This window comes from Condylostylus longicornis, unplaced genomic scaffold, assembly GCF_029603195.1.
Source record: "Condylostylus longicornis isolate FDR11 unplaced genomic scaffold, ASM2960319v2 ptg000030l, whole genome shotgun sequence".
NCBI lineage: Eukaryota > Metazoa > Arthropoda > Insecta > Diptera > Dolichopodidae > Condylostylus > Condylostylus longicornis.
Window position 1 is genome coordinate 9,950,182 of NW_026577999.1, and position 22,283 is coordinate 9,972,464.

The following is a 22,283-nucleotide window of genomic DNA, read 5'->3' on the forward strand; positions in this document are numbered from 1 at the left end:
TACTACCTCCCTACACTTCAAAACAAAAGTGTTTATAAATTTCGTATTTTGAAAGTTAAGTTAATAATTGTCATTTGTCACTTATATCGTAAATTTCAATACAAACTGAACACGCGTGTAATTGACAATTGATTCAATAATAATTGATATCATAATTCGTAAACCATAATATACCCGTGTTGTTTGGTTTTCTTTTATTCTGAGCTTTTAAAGTTAATTTTATTTTGTAATAATGAAAATACGAAAAGTTAGAAGAAGTAAGAAGTTCCAATATAATAAAAATCGAAAGCGAGTTTTCAAGAAAAGGCAATCGCTAGGAAAAATTAAGGAGTGGGTATTTATTTGATTTTAAATGAAAGAAATTTGGTATTAATTCTTGAAATTATCAGAACTGATGTTAAACAATATTGGGATGATAAAAAAGCGGCGACCACTAATATTAAGGACATGGGCTTAGCAATAGATCCTAATCGGAGCGTACCTATACCAAATTTTAAGCAAGAACGATTGAAAATCGTGAAAATGGTAAACGACTATGATGATGAAGAAGATAATGAGGAAAACAGAAAACCACGCAAACCAAGGAAAGCATTTGTAGCTGAAAAATTAGAAGAAGAAGCAAAAGCCCCTAGGGTTTCACAATTTAGGTAAAACAACAAAATAAATGCACGTTATATTTTAGTTTTATGCTTATTGTTATTTTTTTTTAATTTTGTTTTTTTAGACTTCCAAAAGGGCACATTAAGGAACTAATCTATTTTTTGGATAAGTACAAGTTGGATTATAATGCTATGGTACGAGATAGAAGAAACTTTTATCAACTTACAGCTAAACAATTTCGATCAAGAATCAAAAAATTTATGTCTATACCAGAACAGTTTAATGAATTTTTAGCTGAACGGAATATTCAACCGGAAGAATTCGATTGGGAAGAAACTTTAAATTTAGAACAATGAAATATACTTCATTTTAGTATATAAAAGATTTTTTTAATATTTTTTTTTTTATAAAATTTGTTTTAATTTTAAAACAAAAATACACGTATATAACAGTATAATACGCGGGTTCTACATTATTTGCTATAGTGGCATATTTTTAATTTTTATATTTAGCACAATATTAATACTTTAAGTAAATCTTAATATTCTACTATAATTTTAATATTTGAAGAACTACTCCGGCTTTTTATCATTCCGTGTCGGTGGTGCTATTTAAGATTTTGATATGTAAATAGGTACATGTAAATTCTCAGTTGTGCTTTAGAAAAAAGAAAATTCTTTTTTTTTTTTAATTTTTCCAATATTCAAAATGTTTTGAGTTTTCAAAGAGAGGAATAGTATTAATAAAAGCGAATCTTTGTATTCATACATAAGGTACAATAAAAGTTTAAATAAAATCTTAAATCTTTCTTCTCTTAAAGATTTTTGTTACAGTACCAAAATATTATATAATATATGTATATAAAACATTAAATTAATATCATAATTGTGTGTTGTATTGTAAGATAAAAACAATTTTGCACTAACTTCTAAATCGCAATAAGGTATTTAGACAAATTCAGTTTAAGAGTTACAGTTGCCAGAATTGTGTAACGTGTATCACCACATGCAATTTGTGCAGGCTAATTTTTTTTTTAATTTAAAAGTATCGTTAGTTTTATTCAATAAGAGGTGCTAATTTCGTGTTCTCACATTTCATTTCTCAGATTCATTCATTTCAGCATGGTTGACATTTTGATATTGTTAATATACACATATTTTTTTGTTGTGTGGTAGGTAGAAGATTAAAAACACAAACGAAAGTTTCACTCCGGCTAGGCAGTATATACATATTTAGAAACTTATGTAGCCATGTGCATAATTATAATATAAACATCCACACATACCTGTGTATCTATCTGATATGGAACTGATTTTTTTAGAAAAATGCATTTTTAAACCTGGAAGAAAAAGTTTGTTACTAATTTTAAAATATATGTACACAGTTAGATAAAAATTTTAACTTACCTTTGCTTTTTAATAAAATGTTTTAACAGTGAACGCTCTTTTTCTATCATTCATAATTATTAATGTACATAGAATATACCTACATGTTTTCAAGAATGAGTACTTATGTACTTACATATATACATATGTATGTATATATTTAGATACTGTTTTAAATTGATATAACAGATTAACCACCTCTAAAACATTGCTGGAAAGCTCAAAGGATTTTATTGTAAAATTGTTAAAAATCGGCAATATTTCAATGATGAATTGTTCAAAAATTAAGAAAATAAAAAAAAAAAACTTCCAAAATAAAAAAATTCATATGTATGTATGTATATTTGCTTGTATGTATTAATATGATAGAAATGTGTATTGAAATTTATTTAAAGGACGTTATTGCGCATGGTTGGTCTAAAAAATTGTCGGTGTTAGTCACAGCGATATGAGATAAATCGTAATAGAAATCTCTTTTATATGCAAACTCCCACATTAGCCATCATTTCATTTAGTCATTGGGTTCGTAAGGAATATACAAAGAAAATTTTCTTCATATTAGTTTCTTTTTTTTTTTGAATTTTTATATTATAATAAAAGGAAATTGAAGGTATGTACAATAAAACCTTTTTTTTAATATATAAAATAATAATTAAAGTAATATTATTTAAATTATAAAATTATATTATTAGTGATTAATTGTGCTAATATTAACATTTTTTGTTGTATTTAACCTCATTTTTATCTTTGTGCACATTCGCATAAACCAAAATTATACAAAAAATTTCGTCATACCTACTGTACGGAATATAAGTACATATAAATTATGTATGCACATATTATGTACATATTTTTTGTACTACGGAATACCCGGCATTTTAACGGAAAAACAGGAAAAATAAAAAAAGTGTTTTAAATTGGTGATTTAATTTTGACAAACACTTATGCATTTTCATAAATATACAATTATATGTACATATGTATATGATGTTTTACATAAGGGTATGCCTGTAAGTTAAATATTACAATTCCAAAGGCTTTTTTTTTTTTGAATGTATGTATAAATATGAAAAAAAGAAAAGAAAATAAATAAATAAAAGAGAAAAAATTGTTTTAAAATTGGAAAAAAAAATCGATTTTTCCTTCTCTCGCGAAAATTCGGAAAACTCATTTAAATTGGCCTTTTTCTTTTTTATTCCTTGTTTGTTTGCCGTTTTGTTATTCTCCTTTTTATTTTTTTTTTACTAAAAACTTCTAGACATATAAAAAAATATTATATTTGTATAATATAAACGCATGAGCAAAATTTACTCTCAAAAATTAGATTCTGCCTTTCGACTTTTTGTGCTCGAGGTAAGTGGTAACAAATTTTCCTGTGGCTAGACAAAAATTTTTTATAAAATTTTCATTTTTTAAAAATTTTCTCATTTTAAAATCTATTAAAATCTTTATTGTAATTTAATCATCGGTGAATGAAAATATTTAAATAATATTTTAATTAATTGAAATTATTTAATGGTAAGATAATTTTTTTGATATTATAATTTCAAATTGTGAAAATTTTCAAAAAAAATGATGTAGCAATATATAGAATTTTAGACAGTTAAAAAACGTGAGTTATAATAATGGCGTGCATATACAAAATATATTTAATTTTTTTTTCCTTAAAATTTTTATATTACCGTTAATATTGAAATTGATTACGTTTAAGGATTACAAAATTAGGAGTTTTATTATAGGACCTAGACTTAAAAAAATTTTAATATAAAAATTGTGACTTCTTTGTGGTTTTTCTTTTTTTTTTTTGATGGTGGACTAAATATGTAAAGTGTTGAAAAATTAACTGTGTGGAAAATTATTACAATAAATGTGATGAAATACTTATTTACAATTTTAAAATATTAACATTATTTTCTTGAAAATATAAGGGAAGTCAAAATTCTTATTTTTTTTGTATGTGATTTTTCATTATTAAGTTTTCTTTTTAATCGAATTGAAAATGATTATGAAGAGTAATAAAAGTAAAAAATTTTGTAAATTACAATCAAGCTTATATGGCGAATTTTTTAAATTTTAAATTTTCTTAATAAACCAAAAGAAAATTAGTATCTATTTTCATATCACGTTCCTTAAAATACGTACGTATGCATTATGTTGTATTTGTGCGTATATACACATGCAATTTTATTTTAATTTTTCGATTCTTTTTGATATTATATAAAAATATTTAATCATAATTAAATATGAAAAAAAAAAACGTGGTTTTAACATTTCCGATTTTTGCAATGAAATAAAAAGAAAGAAAAAAAAATATATAAAAGTATATAATATATATGTATGTATATATGAAACGATGACGTAAAAATTTTAAAAAATCTTTAAATTTTAAAAAATTCTCTAATACAAAATTTTCTTTTCATATACATACAATAATTATAACACTTTGAGTATGTGTTATATAGATACATACGTAAAGTATACAAGTTTTTCCTTTTTCCCAATATCGAATTTTGTTATTGTACTAAGAACAGACCATAAGTTTTAGAACATTTATAATATGATTGTGTATTATAATTTTTCTCTTTTCTTTTATTTTTGTAATTATAAATATATATGTATACTAACATACATATTTATATTAAAATATAAATCGTCTGCAATGAAAATTTTTTAAGTTAGATACATACATAACGTTATATATATGTTTTGTTATTGTATTTTGGATGATGTACACAATATGTATTCAAGTAATTGTATGTATGTAAACGAATGATTTATATCTACATATTAAAATTTGTATATAATATATGTATACATATATACATGCATACATATAATTATAATATTACAAAAAAAAAAAAAATTTTAATTTCTGAATCATTGTAACATCTAAAATTTTAAGACTCGGATGATAGTTGTGGTTTGTACGATTTAAATTTAATTAATTTTTTGTTATAAATTAATATTAATAACATATATGTACTTACATTATACATACATATATTTAATACAATTATCATGTACTATTTTTATTGATTATTATAATTTATTATAACATATTATTTAATATCTTCGTTAATTTAAAACTTTGAAATATAATGAAATATCTACATTATAAGAAAATATAAAATAATATGTTATAAATATACATATACATAAATATCTTGAAGAATTTTATTATAAAGAATATTTTAACAGAATAATACAGAATAGCTTAAATGAAAAAAAAAATTGATCTCTTCCATAGGCGAAAAAATCATTGAGTATAGAATTTTACGGTTCCATAGACTTTAAAATACAAATTTTTTTCACGTACTCTACCAGTAAAGGGTATAGATTTACATATTGGGTAGATATATGGTTTATATATAGCTATGGGTATAAATGTACCTTGTATTCTGTTAAATAATTTTCGTGATTTTATAATTGATATATTCAATTTTTTAAAAATTTTCTATAAAAGAAATTTCTATACAAGAGAGTTAAATTTAAAAAAAAATGAAAAATGTTAAAATATAACTGTATTTGAAATTATTCAAAAATCGTCACACCGGTTGGTGTGTATATTTAATTTTTGTCATGAACATAGAGTTGAAGTAATGGTTCTATTCATTATTGTGGTATATATAAAATCCGATTGGTATCCCAGATGATGTTTCAGAAAAATCGAGCATTACTTTTAAAATGATAATAATGCCATAATAATAATTCTTTTTCAAATCCAACACCTCCAAATTTAAAAAAAAAAAAATTTTCTATATACTTATATGTATAACACATACATATATTGTGTTGTCTTTTTAAAACATGGTGTACAGAAATTTTGGGATTCGGATATCGATCTGAGCTTTAAATGCTCTATACTTAAATTTATTCAAATTTTATTAAATTTGTCTCTTTTTCATAATTAAATTTATTTTATAGTTTTTGTAGATTGTGTATTTTATCTTATAAAAATAATTTAATTTTCAAAAAAAAAAAAAATTGCTGTATTTTAAGTTTCTGTTCGGTATATAAGTTATACAGGATTCAAGTAGACAGCGTATGTATATGAATATTTCAAATGTACATGTAGGAACACATATAAAAAAAAATCAAATTTTAATAATTTTATTGCCTCCATCCAATTACTTTATCAAATTTTATAGACTTCCATTATGGCATCATGATAAAAATTTCTAAACATTAAACATAATTATTTGATGATTTTGATTAATAATTTAAGTAAATTAAAATGATATATTAATTAATTAAAATAAATAAATTTAAATATAATTAATAATATTGTTAATAATTAAATATGTGAATTACAAGCATGCGAGTCTTAATATAATGGAATTATTTTTAAAACAATGTGTACATATTCTTTCCCATATAAAAAAAGTAAAAACAAATAAATCAATTAGGGAAGTAAAGAAAAAAAATTCATGTTTTTTAATTCTATAAATAAAGTTGTAAATGTATAGGTATTTTTTAAGTTTCTCTTATTCTTATATTAATATAGGGATATTAGAATAAGATTAAATAAGAAATATGTATACATTATTTTGTATACGCATATAGAATAATTAAAAATGTATTTTCATTTTAAATATTTCGTTTATATTCAAAATATACCTACTACACATCATACATGTATACTATAAATTCAAATTTATAAATTATTCTTAAATTATATAGACGTATAAATATAAGTATATACAAGAAGTGCCATTATAGTAAAATAATGCAGACCAAATAAATTTTTTAATATTCTAGTTTGTAGACACAAATATTTGTTTACTTATTTACTTGTACGTGTAAATATGAATAGAGAATACAATGGAGTCGGTTCTTCAAAAATTATTTAGAATTTGAAAGAATTTTTTATACGGAATCTCGCATTACTCCGTGTTAGTTACAGTAAATATGACTTGTATGCCCAAACATGTCTTATAATTTAATAATTAATAAATAAAATAATAATTTATATTATTTCATTAAAAATTCAACTAATATTTAAGTGAGTTAACACTACACAATAACTGCTTCTGTGATAAAGCAACTTCTGATTGAATATTTATTTTATTTTTTTCGCCTTAATACTTAGTATTATGAGTATAGCTCGTAAAATAACATTTTGTACCACTTATTTGCCACCCACTTTTGAAGAATTGAAAATTATAAAGTGGGTCTTCCGTTTGCGAGTGGTAAAATAAAAATCAATGTTTTCGTGTTAATATTTTACATCATTTCAGTATTTAAAATATCTGAAAATTTGATTACAACAATTTAATATCAATTATTACTTCAAAATGGCATGAATATTCTTTTACTAACTCTAATATATTAGTTCATTAACATTTTTCATTTTAAAGCTATAAAAACTTTATTTGTACATATTTTTTCCGAACTTGTTAAAGCTTATCCACTTACTTTGCAATAAAATTTTTTTTTTACACACTAGCGAAATAGTAAGGGATGTTACTATGATAATGCACCCCCAATATTAAACTTTCAATCGTTTTACTAACAAATACGTGTCTAGTGTTCTTTTACTTTAAGATTATTGCAGTTAAATTAGAATTAAGTACATATCATTGTTAATTATGATTTTGAAAATCTCCTCAATTATTAAGAAAAAAGGAAATATCATTGAGACTTATAAGTAAATTCATAAATTATTTTACAATATTTAAATATTAATTTTTTTAATTAATTTAAAATCAAGTTACTAAACTTTTATATTTTGTTTTTTCTTTTTTTGTTTTTTAATATAGATTCGACCAAGCAAAAAGTTGCAACATTTGAATTTTAGGGGTAATAAGAAATTGGAAGATTCCGAGCTCTAGCCAAGCATATTCCAAAATAAAAAAAACTATTTTTATAATTTTTTTAGTTTTTCATTTCTTGTGGAAGTATAGTTTTTAATTTAAAAAAAAAATCAAAAAAACATGGGTAAAGAGAAGATTCATATTAATATTGTCGTTATTGGACACGTCGATTCCGGCAAATCTACAACAACCGGCCATTTAATTTACAAATGCGGTGGTATTGATAAACGTACAATTGAAAAGTTTGAAAAGGAAGCTCAAGAAATGGGCAAGGGCTCATTTAAGTATGCATGGGTATTAGATAAATTAAAGGCTGAACGTGAACGTGGTATCACAATTGATATCGCTTTATGGAAATTTGAGACTGCTAAGTACTATGTTACTATTATTGATGCGCCTGGCCATAGAGATTTCATTAAAAACATGATTACTGGAACATCTCAAGCTGATTGTGCTGTATTGATTGTTGCCGCCGGTACAGGTGAATTTGAAGCTGGCATTTCTAAAAATGGTCAAACACGCGAACATGCATTATTGGCATTCACATTGGGTGTGAAACAATTGATTGTTGGAGTTAATAAAATGGATTCAACTGAACCACCATACAGTGAAGCACGTTATGAAGAAATCAAAAAAGAAGTTTCATCATACATTAAAAAGATTGGTTATAATCCAGCTTCCGTTGCATTTGTACCAATATCTGGTTGGCATGGTGATAATATGTTGGAACCTTCTGATAAAATGCCATGGTTCAAAGGATGGAGTATTGAGCGTAAGGAAGGTAAAAGTGAAGGTAAAACTTTAATTGATGGTCTTGATGCAATTTTACCACCAAGCCGCCCAACCGACAAACCATTGCGTTTGCCCCTTCAAGATGTCTACAAAATTGGTGGAATTGGTACAGTACCAGTAGGACGTGTTGAAACTGGTATCTTGAAACCAGGTACATTTTCTTTTCATTATACAAAAAAGAAATAACACTTATTGCATTTTTAAATCAGGTATGGTCATTTGTTTTGCTCCAGTTAATTTGGTAACTGAAGTAAAATCTGTTGAAATGCATCATGAAGCGTTATCCGAAGCTTTACCTGGTGATAACGTTGGTTTCAACGTTAAAAATGTATCTGTGAAAGAATTGAGACGTGGTTATGTAGCTGGTGATTCCAAAAATAATCCACCAAAGGGAGCTTCTGATTTTACCGCTCAAGTAAGACAATATTATAACATATATTAATTATAATATATTAATTAATTTATATATATATTAACATACATATATTAATTAATTTATACCTTTTAAAAGGTTATTGTCCTTAATCATCCTGGGCAAATTGCAAATGGTTATACTCCAGTTTTGGATTGTCATACAGCTCATATTGCATGCAAATTTGCTGAAATCAAAGAAAAGTGTGATCGTCGTACCGGCAAAACAACTGAAACAGAACCAAAATCCATTAAGTCTGGTGATGCTGCCATTATTAATTTGGTACCAACCAAACCATTATGCGTTGAAAGTTTCCAAGAATTTCCGCCTTTGGGACGTTTTGCTGTTCGTGATATGAGACAAACTGTAGCTGTCGGTGTTATAAAATCTGTGAACTTCAAAGAGGCGACATCAGGTAAAGTTACAAAAGCCGCCGAAAAAGCCCAAAAGAAAAAATAACTAGAGTGCCGTCAGAATTTCACAAACAACAAAACATTAATAATATTCAATATAACACAAAATATATTTAAAAGTAATAATAATAATTTACTATTTATGGACGTCAACATAATAAAAAAAAAATTTAATATAAATGTTGTCTTCGTCGTCGTCGTGGTCATCATTATTAAAAATTTAATAAAAATCTCTTTGAAAAATATTAATACTTCACAAATATGCAGTAAAATTAATATTGATAATAACAATAAAAATAAAGATAATAATAATAAAACAAATAACGTTGAAATAAATAATTATCACACTGAAATGATTAACTACAAAGATATTAAAATGAATATGATGAATACAATATCAATTAAAAATAAAATAAAAAATAAGTATGCTGATTTTATTGGTATAAAAAGAAAAATAATCATGACAAAACCATCGTCATCGTCTTTAACAACATTTAAATATTTTAAAAGATTTGAATACTCTTTTAAGAGCATCAAAACGTTTCTTTATCATTTACGACATCGCAAAGCTTTTCGAAGGAAATCAATAATTATTAATTATTTATTACATAATAACTTTAATTTAAAAACATCTTTTCATCCCATCACTGATGATAAAATCAAAAGAATTTTCAAAATTTTAACATTTTCTATTTCAAAAGAGCCTAAAATTAACATTAAACAACAACGATCGGTTAATAATGGATATTCTAATGTATATAAATTTATAAACAAAAATCAATTTGATATTTTAAATATAAATGCTTATTATAATAAAAATAATGATCAAATTGATATTTTCCAACAATTCCTAAATGTAATGAATTATATAATTTTAAATTTGTTTTTTACGATACAAATTTTGATCGTTTTCTCAAATTTTCTGGCGATTCCAAAACATTTTCGCCTTGTTATATACAAAAACTTCGTAATGTCGCCGCTGTCGCAAGAATCTTTCTTGTTGCAGCAATTTTATATGAACAATCATATAATGTCATCATGATGGGAGAATCTATAAATTTTTTTATTGATACATACTTTAAATATTTTTAGTTTTATTTTTTATCTTTAATTTAGCTCATAAGTTTTGAACACAATATAAATACTTATAATATTAAAATGCGAAAAATATTTGAAAACAAAGATTAAGTAAAAGAACGCAGCACACTCATGAAAAAAAGACAAGAAAATATTTTTTGCATCTTGTTTCCTTAAATTATACTTCAATTAAAAATTACAAAATATTATTACAAGCCTTGTTTTCTTTTATTTTGTCTTTTTTTATAGTCTAAAGCAAAATATGCTTCTTTAGTTAATAAACAATTGATTTTCCTTTTATAATTTAAAAATATATAAAAATTATTTAATAATCGAGAAATTATGATGTCAGTTAAAATTAAATACATAATATGTTGACAAAAGAAAAAAAAAATACATAAGAGAAAATTTTATGAATGTAATGCGCAGTAATAAAATAGTGTATTATCTTTACCAATAAATGAGGCTTATAAAGGATATACAATTGTTGTTTCAATTAACAGTATTTAATTTGAATTTAGTAATATAGCAGCTTGGGTACTTGACTTGAAATCATCTCGAAACTCAATACTGATTTTAATTTTTTGAAATCCATACATACATAATTATTTAAAATTAGCTTTTTTAAGGGTTATGCCAGTTTTCTGAAACTGTGAAGTTATGCTATGCCATAAAGGCTTCTACGATATGTTTGAGCGATAACTGAACCCATCTCAAATTTCATGTTTTATAATTTCTTTGAAATTTGTTTTAGGAGTGAGATGGTAGCAACCTGAGCTAACTCAACCATTACACATTGGACACACATTTACAAAGTTTCATATTAATATATGTACTAGATTTTGAAAAATTAGCATATAAACATAATCTTTCTGAGTTGTATGACAGCTACCCGAACTCGTTGCATGAAGTTGTAAAACTGCAATAGCAGTCACTTTTGACAGAAACGGAATCATTTCTGAAAGTTTAGTGATGTTTGCTTTTATCGTTTCGATGGACAGCAACCGCAGATAGAGAAAACTAAATCAACGCCAAATTTTACGCTGAGCCAGTATATACATATACCGCAGATGAATTCTTTAAGCAAACCAAAGTTAATATACCTTGAGTTCTTAGCTAAATAAAACTAAGTACAATTAGGAATATAAAATTTTTTTTGCCAATAGTTTTCGTATTTAATTAGTAGTTTTCGTATTATATCACCAAATTGAAGTTCTACACTTAACATAAAACAATTTACATATGATTTATGATCGAGACTTGTGATAATAACTGGATCACCCATATAAATCATTGCCAAACACGATATTTTACAGTGATATAAATAAAGTCAAATAAAAAAAAAGATATATTTTATTTTGTTAATTATTGAATCTCGGAATTACATTTTTATTGCTAACAAATATGATTGATGTTCGCCGAAGAACGTCAAAAACTATGAAAACCATTCTCTAGTTCCAATACCGTACACTTGGGGTTGGAAATTTGAAATTGGTACGGTTACCGCGCGGTAATTTTGGTTGTTATACGTTTCAATATGTAGATAATATTATTGTTTTGACAACCGCTTGCATACTATTTATTAAATCAAAAAAATGACACTGTAGATATAAATTTATAAAATAGTCTCAAATTACCTTATTAAAAAAATGAGTTGTTCATTAACATCAAAGTATATGTTAAAATTAATAAAACTTACTGTAAAATTAAATAATATTTTTTCGGAGGTATAAATAAAACAATTCGGATGTTTTCAATAGACGTAAAAGATAAATAATTTCTTTTCGCACTGACATCTGTTGTTCATTATAAGAAGTAAAAATTAAATGACGCAGCGTCCTGTTGAATGATATTTGTGACCGAAAAGCAACGTTTTCGCTTCTATTTAGCCGAAACTTCATATATTCGTAAAACATCAAGCGCGAAGATAAGAAGCGTTTTCGTTGAAAAAATATTTTTGTTTAAAAAAAGGAATTTAATATTGTTTATTTCTTTAAAATATTTGTAAATCAATTGTTTTTGCGAAAATTATTATAAAATGTCGGAACAAAATGAAAGTATTTCTCCGCAAGCAGAAAAAAGTACTCCGGTGAGTGGTGTAATTTTTGGTGTGCCGCTTGGGCTTCCATTGTATTATGTACATATATGTATAGTGTTGAATCAAGATTGTTAATTTGAGGTCTGAAAAAACTAATTAGTATTGATACTAAATTTCTTTCAATTCCGAAAATTGATGTAATTTTTTAATTACTTAAAGATAGTATTACCTGAAGGTACAAAAAAAAATTTATTTAGTGGATATAAATTAAATTTTTTTTATAGTTCTGAAGTATGTATGTAAAAATACGTAAAACAAGTTTATATATTAGTGCATTGCGTTTATTGTAAATGTGTAGGTGGGTACGACATCAAATAATATTAGCAAGACGCGTTTTATTTTAATGCTTTATTTATTTTGTTCATATTTTTGAGAAATTATATTGCAATTCATTTTTCAATTTCAAAAATAAAAAATGCGAGTGCATTTTACTCGTGTTAAATTAAAAGACAATTTTGTTTGAAAGGATTCCTACACATGTAAAATAGCATAATCATTTATATTAGTGTTTGTGAGATGATTTTGGCGGCTTGCAGAAATCTGTAAATTTGCATTATTTTAAATTTAACAAATTTAACTTATTCGATTTCACAAATTTAGAAATATAAATAATTTTTATCAAGAAACTCTTACATAACAAATAATTTTTTCAGAAAAAACGTTCTAGACTGTCTTTAGCAGAAAAAGTTAAGCGGGAGTCTGAAGAGGTATTGAAAAAAATGGGATCCTCTATAGATATTGAAGGCGGTCGTAAAACAAGATCAAGCTCTAGAAATAGTACAGCCAAATCTACACCAGCAACGCCACCACCAACGAAAAGAGCTAAAGCGTCAACACCATCAACATCATCAGCGAAGCGAGGAAGATCTAAACGATTGGATGACGAGGAAGAAAGTAACGATGGTTCCAAATCTGAAAAAAGTGAGGAAACTGATACAAAGAAAAGTCCAGTAAATAAGAAATCTAACGAAACAAAAGAAGTTAAAAAATCTACGAGATCAAGTAAATCTAGAAGTAGCGAGTCTGAAAAGCCAGAAAAAAATCTTGAAAAAGCAGAAATAGCCGGAAAGCAGAACGCTGGAAAAGACAGCAAAAAAAAAGTAAGTTTCAGAAGAATTTTCAACAATTTATTTTAGTTTAATTTTCTTTTTGAAACAATTTTAGTTTAAATTCTTAATGTGCTTTTTCTTTTGTGACTTTTTTATTTAATATTTAAAATGATTAATATTCAAAATTTTTTTATTTTTTCATTCAATCCTTTCTGTTAATATTATTACTTTTAGGGGACGAAAGAAACAACCCCGGTAAAGGAAAATAAATCTGAATCAGTTGATGATGCTACTACTTCAATAACAAGTGAGGATAGTAATGTAACTAAAAATGAAGAAAGTAAAGCAGATCAAAAAGATGAAATTATAGAGAATAAACCAAGTGCATCCAAAGAATTGGGAAAGAATCCTGACGGTAAAACGGAAACAAAAATTGAGGAGGAAAAGAGCGCAGTGCACAAAAACTCGGAGTCGCAACCAGTGGCAGAAGTTGAAGATGTAAAAGAGACTACTGAGCAGGTGAAAGATAAAATTGAAAATGTTCAGGAGACACACGAGAAAATTAATCAAGGTTTAAAAGAACCGCAAGTAGATGAAATAGATAAAGGTGAAAAACTTGAATCAATCAAGGAAGATTCTCAAGAAATTGTTTCTGATGAAAGTTGCGAAAATAAACCAATGCAAGAAGAAATTAAAGATATATTGGACAAAGAAAAATCTACAGAAGAAAAATCTGATAAAAATCAAGAAACTGAAGAAAATTTATCTAAATCTCCATCAGAATCAATAAAGGATGTAATTGGTGAAAAGCAAACGTCGCCAGACAAAAAAATCGTAACAGAAGAAGCACAGAAAATGAATGAAAATCGAATTGAAGAAGACAAAAAATCATCCACCGAAGATAAAACTGTAGAAAAATCAATAGAAACTCAAAAAGAAACTGATACAAATAAAAAAGTAGATTCTGTAGAAGCAATGGATGTTGACGAAAGTCCAGAATTATCAAATAATGAAATAAATAATATTGAAGAAGTTTCTATGCCATCAACAGGGGTAAACGATGATGTAATAACGAATGATGTAGAAATGATTGAAACTAATAATGGATTAGGCAATAATGGCACACCTGAAGAAAATAAAAATGAAATTAAAAAAGATAAAATAAGTGATCAAATTTCAGAAGTTGTAGAAAAAAACAATATCCCACATGAGAATAATTCCGTAGAAATTACCAATTCAGTGGAAGAAAATAAAATTGAAACAAAAACAGATAATACTTGTAAGTGTTTGATTTATTTTTAAATAATTTTTAAAAATTTTTATATCTGTAATTTATTGATCAATGTATTAGCCCAACTAACATCGCAAATAGAATATATTTTGTTGAAATAAAAAAATAACTTTTTGTTTTAGGCGATACCAAGTTATCAGCGTCAGATGAAGTAATATCAGCTCCACAGCCTTGTATTTAAGATAAACACTATTAATACATCAATTAAGTTTTATCACAAAAGTAATTAACGAATTACATGTAGTTTGTATAAAAGTTAAATTTATACATTATTTTCAATAAATTTTATCGCCAACATACAAATTTATAGTTATGTAATATTGAAATTTACTATATACATATTAAAAAAAAACAATCACTATATTATAATATGATAGAATAAATTAAAAAAAATATAAATAAGATTAAAAAAAAAAAACATTTTAATTGCTAATAGCCGAATTTTTCAATGTATGTGACATAATTTCGGGAGATTCCTATTCGTCATTTTAAACAGTAAATATTTTTTTTGGCAGTTCCGTATTCGCAACCTGAATTTTTTCAAAGTTAGAGGAAGCTAATTAGATTTTGAAAAGCGGTTATTTAAAAGTTGTTTTTTTTTTAATTTAATTTGAAAGCAAATCTTTTATTATTTAAGCTATTAACGATTAGCTACAACGTTAAACTTTGTTTTTGCGCAGTTATGAAAATATTAATTAAGTTATCATAAATAGATTTGGGTGGGATCAATTCAAATTACGGTAAATTCAGTTTAACTAATCTAGTTCGTTTTTTTTTTTTTGGAAGCTATTGTTTTATAAAGAGAATATTTTATAATTTAACGTATTTAAAGAACATGTTTATAATTTGTACTTATATTGATGTACGTATATATAGTGGGTATATCTCTATATGTATATTATATATATCTCTATATATATACTATATATATATCTCTATATATATACTATATATATCTCAATATATATACTATATATCTATATACACTAATGTACATAGTATATATATATACATATAGTATGTAGCAATTATTATTATTATATATACTATATATACATATACTATATACATACCTATATTAACTCATATTGCATGTATGTTAGAAACTTGAAATCAAAATGGCAAGAACAGTTAATTTAGCTTAATATTGTTTTCACATGATTAGTTTTCGATTACAAAAAATTATTAAATTTAATTTTTTTACGTTTTAGGCGAACCAAACTGATTGGCTCCTGGTGAAGTAATTTCGACACCACAATTTTGTAATTAAATTATGTATTATTATGTATATCATAAGTTTTTGATAATAATTGACTAACTAAAAAAATACATGTATAAATAGTTTTGTTTTTATAAAACTACATATAAAATTTCTTTTCAGCAATATAAGAAAGCTCGTTTTTAGGCATATGGCAAAAAATAAAATTAAAAAAAAAACAATTCAAAATTAATAAACGCATAATAAATAAATAAAAAAATAACATAACAAAATAATTTAACTAAAAACATAATCTAATAAACTAATATATTCGTAAGAGTAAACTTTTATATTAGTAAATTAATTTTTGATTCTGTTTAATTATGCATGCTTGAAATTAAAATCTGTAAAAAAAGGAATTTGATATTTCAATATTTGGTAAATGTGGAATGTTGAAAGATATATTTTATTAAATATTTGGTTAAATAAGTAAAAAATATATGACTCATTGATAGGTGTATTAATTACAAAAACATAAACTCATATTTTTTTATGAGAGATAACATAATTAAATACAATTGTATTTAACAATTTAAATAATAATGTCTTGTTTTTTGTTTATAAATAATATTTAAAATTTAAATATTAAATTTCACTGGCATGCTCATAAATGAAAATTTTTTGTGGATTTTATAGAATGAACAATAATTTACATAATTTTTATAGATCTTGTATAAAAAAAGTATTTTTTTTTGTTTAAATTTTATTAAAAACCGCTAATGCATTTTTAAATATTAAAATGCATTTCACATAATATGTGAGTGAAATGTTTAAATTTTTTGTTAGCAATTACATTTTACCTACAAAGAAAATGTTTTAAGCCTGTTTATTTATAAAAAAATTTTTTTTTTATAAACTAGGTCGAAAGACTTAAAGGTGAATTTACACTTTTAAATGAATTATGTAATCCTGTTTTTGGAAAATATTATTTGATATAATTTGGCATTTTCCATAAACTGCCTAACACATTCTTTCTCTATATCTAAAAAATTAAATGGTTAAGTATCAAAATTTAATGAAAAATTGGTTTGATAAAAAATTAGAAATTTATAAATTGTTTACTATTATTTAGTATGTCTATTTTGTGGAAAAAAAGTGTGAAAAGAAATAAATGTAACAATAAATAAGGAAGAATAAATACAAATTTTTAAACAAAAACACAAAGTTGAAGTAGAATAGCTATAAATTTCTTTATTTTTTTTTCTTTGTTTTTAAATACATATATTAAAAATTATTTTAAATAAAATAATATAATTAGAGCATAATTTTCAATTTGATGAACACGAAGAAATGGAAAATTGAAAAACAAAAAAAAAAAAAGAAAAATGTTTGTGTGTAGAGTAAATTACATAATAAGAAAAATCGAAAAATTATATAAAAAATAAAACTAAAAAAATGAAACTATTTTTAATTCTGTAATTAAAAAAAAAAAAACAAAAATTTTTTGTTAACTTTTAAATAAAAAGAAGAAAACAGCCATACAGATTGTCATTATTTTTTCTTAAAAAATAAAATTAATCTACTTTTGGGTAAACTTTTGAATTTTGAGTTCATATTCACAAATAGATTACACAAAGGGAATTGTAATGCAAAATTGTTAAAATTCAAATAATTTGGGCAAATTTGTCAATCCTTGGAATAAAAAAGAAACTATGGATTAACGTAAGTATTTATACTAAAAGCTTAAAGAAAATCAAAATATATAGATAAATATACTTTAAAATTAAAATTAGTAATTTTAAAGCACAAAATTACCGTTTTATTGATATCCTTATTAGATCAGAACAATAATTTACAAGTTTCAGAAACAAAATTATAAATTTACTATACATTTTAATTATGAATTATTATAGAAGAGTTCGAAGAAAAATTAGTTTTGTCATTCTTTTAAAGATTTTTCAAAAAATTGCAGTGAAAATTGTATTATAAAAAATCTGATTCAACACAAAAATGTTCTATAGATTATTTTAGCGGAAGCCAAAAGACCGTATATGAATTATGTATAACTCTGGAATAACTCTATTATTCTAGAGTTTATATGAATAACATATTTAAAAGACGTATTAATTTACATAATGTAATTATTATAGCATTTTTTGAACGTTACAAATTTTTAAACAAACTAAATAAATGAATTTAACACGGCGAATTTAATTTGGCTGAAAAAAATTTAAATTAATTGATAAAGAAATTGCCAACAAAGTTTTTGTATACTACCTGAATAAATTTTTGTCAACTTCAAATATTTAATAACCAACCATTCATTACGTGTCAACATAATAGATATAAAAATTAAAAAGTTTGCACTATTAGTTAGTACTAATTACGTTGAATATGTATAAATTTAGCATTTAGAATCTTTAGAAATTCAAAGGCATATAATACACAAAACCTATTCTTATCAATGTTTTTAAAGTTTATAAATATACAAATATATGCATACATATACAAATACAAAATAAGGGTTAAATTTAAAGTTAAATTAACTGAGATAAAAATATGTGTAGAGGTACGAGTAAATACACAACAAATATCACCTTATCGATATTTTATTTCTCAGAAAAATAGAAAAAATTTAAAATAGTAAAGCAAGGAAAGATTAAAAATAGTAAAAATAAAAAAAGTAAAGCAAGGAAAGATTACTGGCATAGATTCCTTTTTTTTTCTTTTTTCAAATGTAACATGATTTTTTTGTGTTGATTGTTGCACAATTCTTCTGTTTAAATATTCGATATTATAAAAAAAAAAAACATTATTTTTAAGATGTCACGATTAATCAATAGTATTAAATCATTATGTATAATCGGCAAATACTAATATTAATGTAACAACATATCTTTATTTTTATTATGTTTTCATTTTTTCTATTGTTTTGAAATTTTAAAATAAAACTGCAAATATAATCAAAAAATTATTAAAAATTCATATAACGTTTTTGAGTTTTTGTTTATGAAATGTAATCAACGAGAAAAATTTACATAAATTTCTAATTTATCATAGACATAGGTTAAGTAAGTATGCGAATATTTTAAAATAACTTCACGAAATGCAAGTATGTACTTTAATTTGATCAAAAATATAAATAGAAGAGTTTTATTTTAATTCATAAAAATTATAATTTTGTAAGCAATTAATTAGTTTGCTATGGTATGGTGCTAACTTTCATTATTTAAGAAATTTGAATAAAATTATTCTATGAAATTCACTCATTCTGGTTGTAGGAATATGTACACATAGGTAAAAATTTAACCTAATCTCTGCATACTTAAATTTTAAATTTCAACTTTTTTGTTAATATATTTTAGATTTGTCATAAGAAATTATGTATGAGTACGTACACATATATAAAATCAAACATAATCTATTAGGTAACGTAGTAAAGCTTTACAATCATGTTTTGTATCGCTCATTTCCACATTCACCCTATTTATTAAACAGAACGATCTAAATAATTCGATGAGAATTGTATTAATAAAAATAAGTATAGTAAAATTAAGTCATATGTATTTAAAATAAATACATATGCATTTATATGTATGTTTGGGTTTATATTTTTTTTCGCTGTTAATTTTCAAGTGCATTTAAGATAAAAAGTATAAAAATGTTTTTGTATTTAATTAATGTACAATTTTGAGAGTCTTCAAAAATATTTTATAAAAAGTTTAGTACCGTATAAATACGGTTCTACTATCTTTTGAAAGTTTTACTAAATTGTAAAACCAAATGCTAAAGATTTTGTAATATTTATGTACATTTTATATTTTAAAAAAAAAAGCAAAGTTTCATAGATATTAAATAATAAGCACTTTACTTCTGAAAGTTATATAGGTATTACTTTATCAATAGTTCATTTTTGATTAACATTTACTTATGTTATATGACAGTTGCGTTCCATTTTTTCGCTACCAATGATTTTTTTTTTATTCGTATTACAAATGCGAAGAAACACTTGATATTGCATTGTAATAAACATTTTTGAACAGTCTGCAATATCAAGAGCTTTCATACAACTTTTTTGAATATGATACTTTACAAAAGTTTGCGTTTTGGGAACATTTTTATTCATATAAGTATGTACATATGTATTATGTATACATACAATGTCATAGTATGTATCCATATGTACGTATACTTATATGTATTAGATTAGTTAATTTCACAATTGGACCACAAATCATTTTTATTACAATTAATTGCACCTTTATATGGATGTACATTTAGATTTTAAGCAAAATAAAAAAGTGTCTTGTTCTCTTATTCATATTTTATTTTTAATTTTTGTTGTTAATTTATATTATCAATTACATACATACTTTGAATTACATACTTTGAAAAGTATGTAATAGTTACAAAGTATGTAATACTAATAATAATTATAAAACCAAAAGTTACCATAAATTTTTCACTTTAACAAATAAAAAAAAAAATATAAAATAGTTAAGAGATTCATTTCTATTGTTTTATCTATTGTTTCCAACGTATGTACGTAATACCAATTTTTATAGCATCTTATGTAATATTTTATCACCTAGCAATCACATGTGATTAAAATAGAGGAATATAGAGAAAATATAATTAAGCAACAACATTATGATATTTTATATATTATAAATGTACATATGTATGTATATAGTGAGCACATATAATACTATATATGTATGTAATTATTAACGACAACAATAATAATAATTGTAACAACAATTATAATGGCGATAATCATAAGGTATTTAGCGTATTGCCATGTGATATACGTAAGTGTGTAATTATATGTAAAATTTACACATATATATATATGTATATATTTATTCAGATGTTGTTAAAAATAAAAAAATTTTTATTTTGTTTTGTTTTAGAATATAAAATTAAATATTCGTTTCAATAAATATATATGTATGTACATATGTAATGATCACATTGAGCATATTTGTAGGTATGTAAGTATTATTTTTTTTGACCTAATGATGTTCACGAGTTTTAATTGAGAAATTATAAACTTGGTAGAGTTCGTTTTTGCATTTCTTATTTAAATCTAAAATCAGACATATTTTAGTTACGTATTAACATATTATATTATTATTGTTTCTTTGAATTATATTAATTAATTAATCATTATTCACTGCATTAATTATTGAAATCATAAGAAATTTTTAATATTTGCATTAACAATACAAAAATTTTACAGATATTCAAAAAGTTTTATATTAATTTATGTATGAAATTTATATGAATATTTGAATTCATACAATATTATGTACTTATAAAAGTAGTTACATATATCATGAATGATGAAATATTTTAGTATGCACATGATTGTTTCAATTAAATTGCATCTGTTCAGCATTTTGCCATAGTATACATTGCACGTGCCCTTATATTTTACTTTACATTACAGAGTGTGGTTACTAAAATAAAATTTGCTTACTTGTAAATTTTATATTGATAAAGATTCGATATTTATATGTATATACATATGTATTCATATTTACTTGCATATAAGTAAAATTATTGGTTATTTTAATGATTCTGACATTTTGCTCATCTCTAATTCATTGACTTGTTTTTATGACATGTCAATTAACTATAAATTAAAAAATTTTAGCCGCATTTATATTTAATATTTTTTTTTTTTTCAAAATAAATCCAATGTGAACGCTATAAAGTTTTCAAAAGAATAAAAATATGCCAAATTTAAATAATATACAATACATAATGTTGTGTTTATAAAAAAGGGCTGCATTTTTAATTAATAATTTACAATAAAATTGTGAAAATTCCACATGATATTTAATTATTATATTTATAATAAATGAGAACCTATATGTGAACATACATACATAGTGTTAAATAAGTGTTAAATAAAATCATAATTTAGTGCATAATATAAAAATATAAAAATTATAAAAATACGAAATTCTTTTTAAAATTATGTCGTATAAGACGATTAATTTATTTTTATATCCCATTGTTATTACTCATTAGAGCGCTGAAATAAAAACTAGGATTAGATTAAGATCTAGTTTTTAAAATAAAAGCACGTAATTTAACTTAAGCGCGTTTAATATTTACGTAAATATTATTTGCTATTTTTATAAATG

The 22,283-nt window shown here is 23.7% G+C and overlaps 3 protein-coding genes across 5 annotated transcripts; all 3 read left to right on the forward strand.

Annotated features, from left to right (window-relative positions):
* The first annotated feature begins 232 nt into the window (after positions 1-232).
* Positions 233-1,057, forward strand: LOC129608162 (nucleolar protein 16). The gene is made up of 3 exons (XM_055519493.1): positions 233-330; positions 390-647; positions 725-1,057. The coding sequence occupies exons 1-3, from the start codon at positions 233-235 to the stop codon at positions 954-956; spliced, it is 588 nt and encodes a 195-aa protein (XP_055375468.1). The 3' UTR covers positions 957-1,057.
* A 1,425-nt stretch (positions 1,058-2,482) lies between these two features.
* On the forward strand, positions 2,483-10,976 carry LOC129608182 (elongation factor 1-alpha 2). Of its 2 annotated transcripts, none has more exons than XM_055519537.1 (4): positions 2,483-2,595; positions 7,745-8,741; positions 8,800-9,005; positions 9,102-10,976. In XM_055519537.1, the coding sequence occupies exons 2-4, from the start codon at positions 7,919-7,921 to the stop codon at positions 9,459-9,461; spliced, it is 1,389 nt and encodes a 462-aa protein (XP_055375512.1). In that variant the 5' UTR covers positions 2,483-2,595; positions 7,745-7,918; the 3' UTR covers positions 9,462-10,976. The 2 variants fall into 2 exon arrangements, with proteins under 2 accessions (XP_055375512.1, XP_055375513.1); XM_055519538.1 differs by lacking the exon at positions 2,483-2,595 and having other exon boundaries at positions 7,745-7,784; positions 7,864-8,741.
* Positions 10,977-12,411: 1,435 nt separating this feature from the next.
* On the forward strand, positions 12,412-16,736 carry LOC129607855 (ABC transporter F family member 4). 2 transcript variants are annotated; one of them, XR_008696851.1, is made up of 5 exons: positions 12,412-12,581; positions 13,244-13,690; positions 13,874-14,918; positions 15,053-15,239; positions 16,142-16,736. XR_008696851.1 is itself a non-coding variant. In XM_055519079.1 (5 exons), the coding sequence occupies exons 1-4, from the start codon at positions 12,531-12,533 to the stop codon at positions 15,109-15,111; spliced, it is 1,602 nt and encodes a 533-aa protein (XP_055375054.1). In that variant the 5' UTR covers positions 12,412-12,530; the 3' UTR covers positions 15,112-15,152; positions 16,142-16,724. The 2 variants fall into 2 exon arrangements, 1 of the variants encoding a protein (XP_055375054.1); XM_055519079.1 differs by having other exon boundaries at positions 15,053-15,152; positions 16,142-16,724.
* Positions 16,737-22,283: the final 5,547 nt, after the last annotated feature.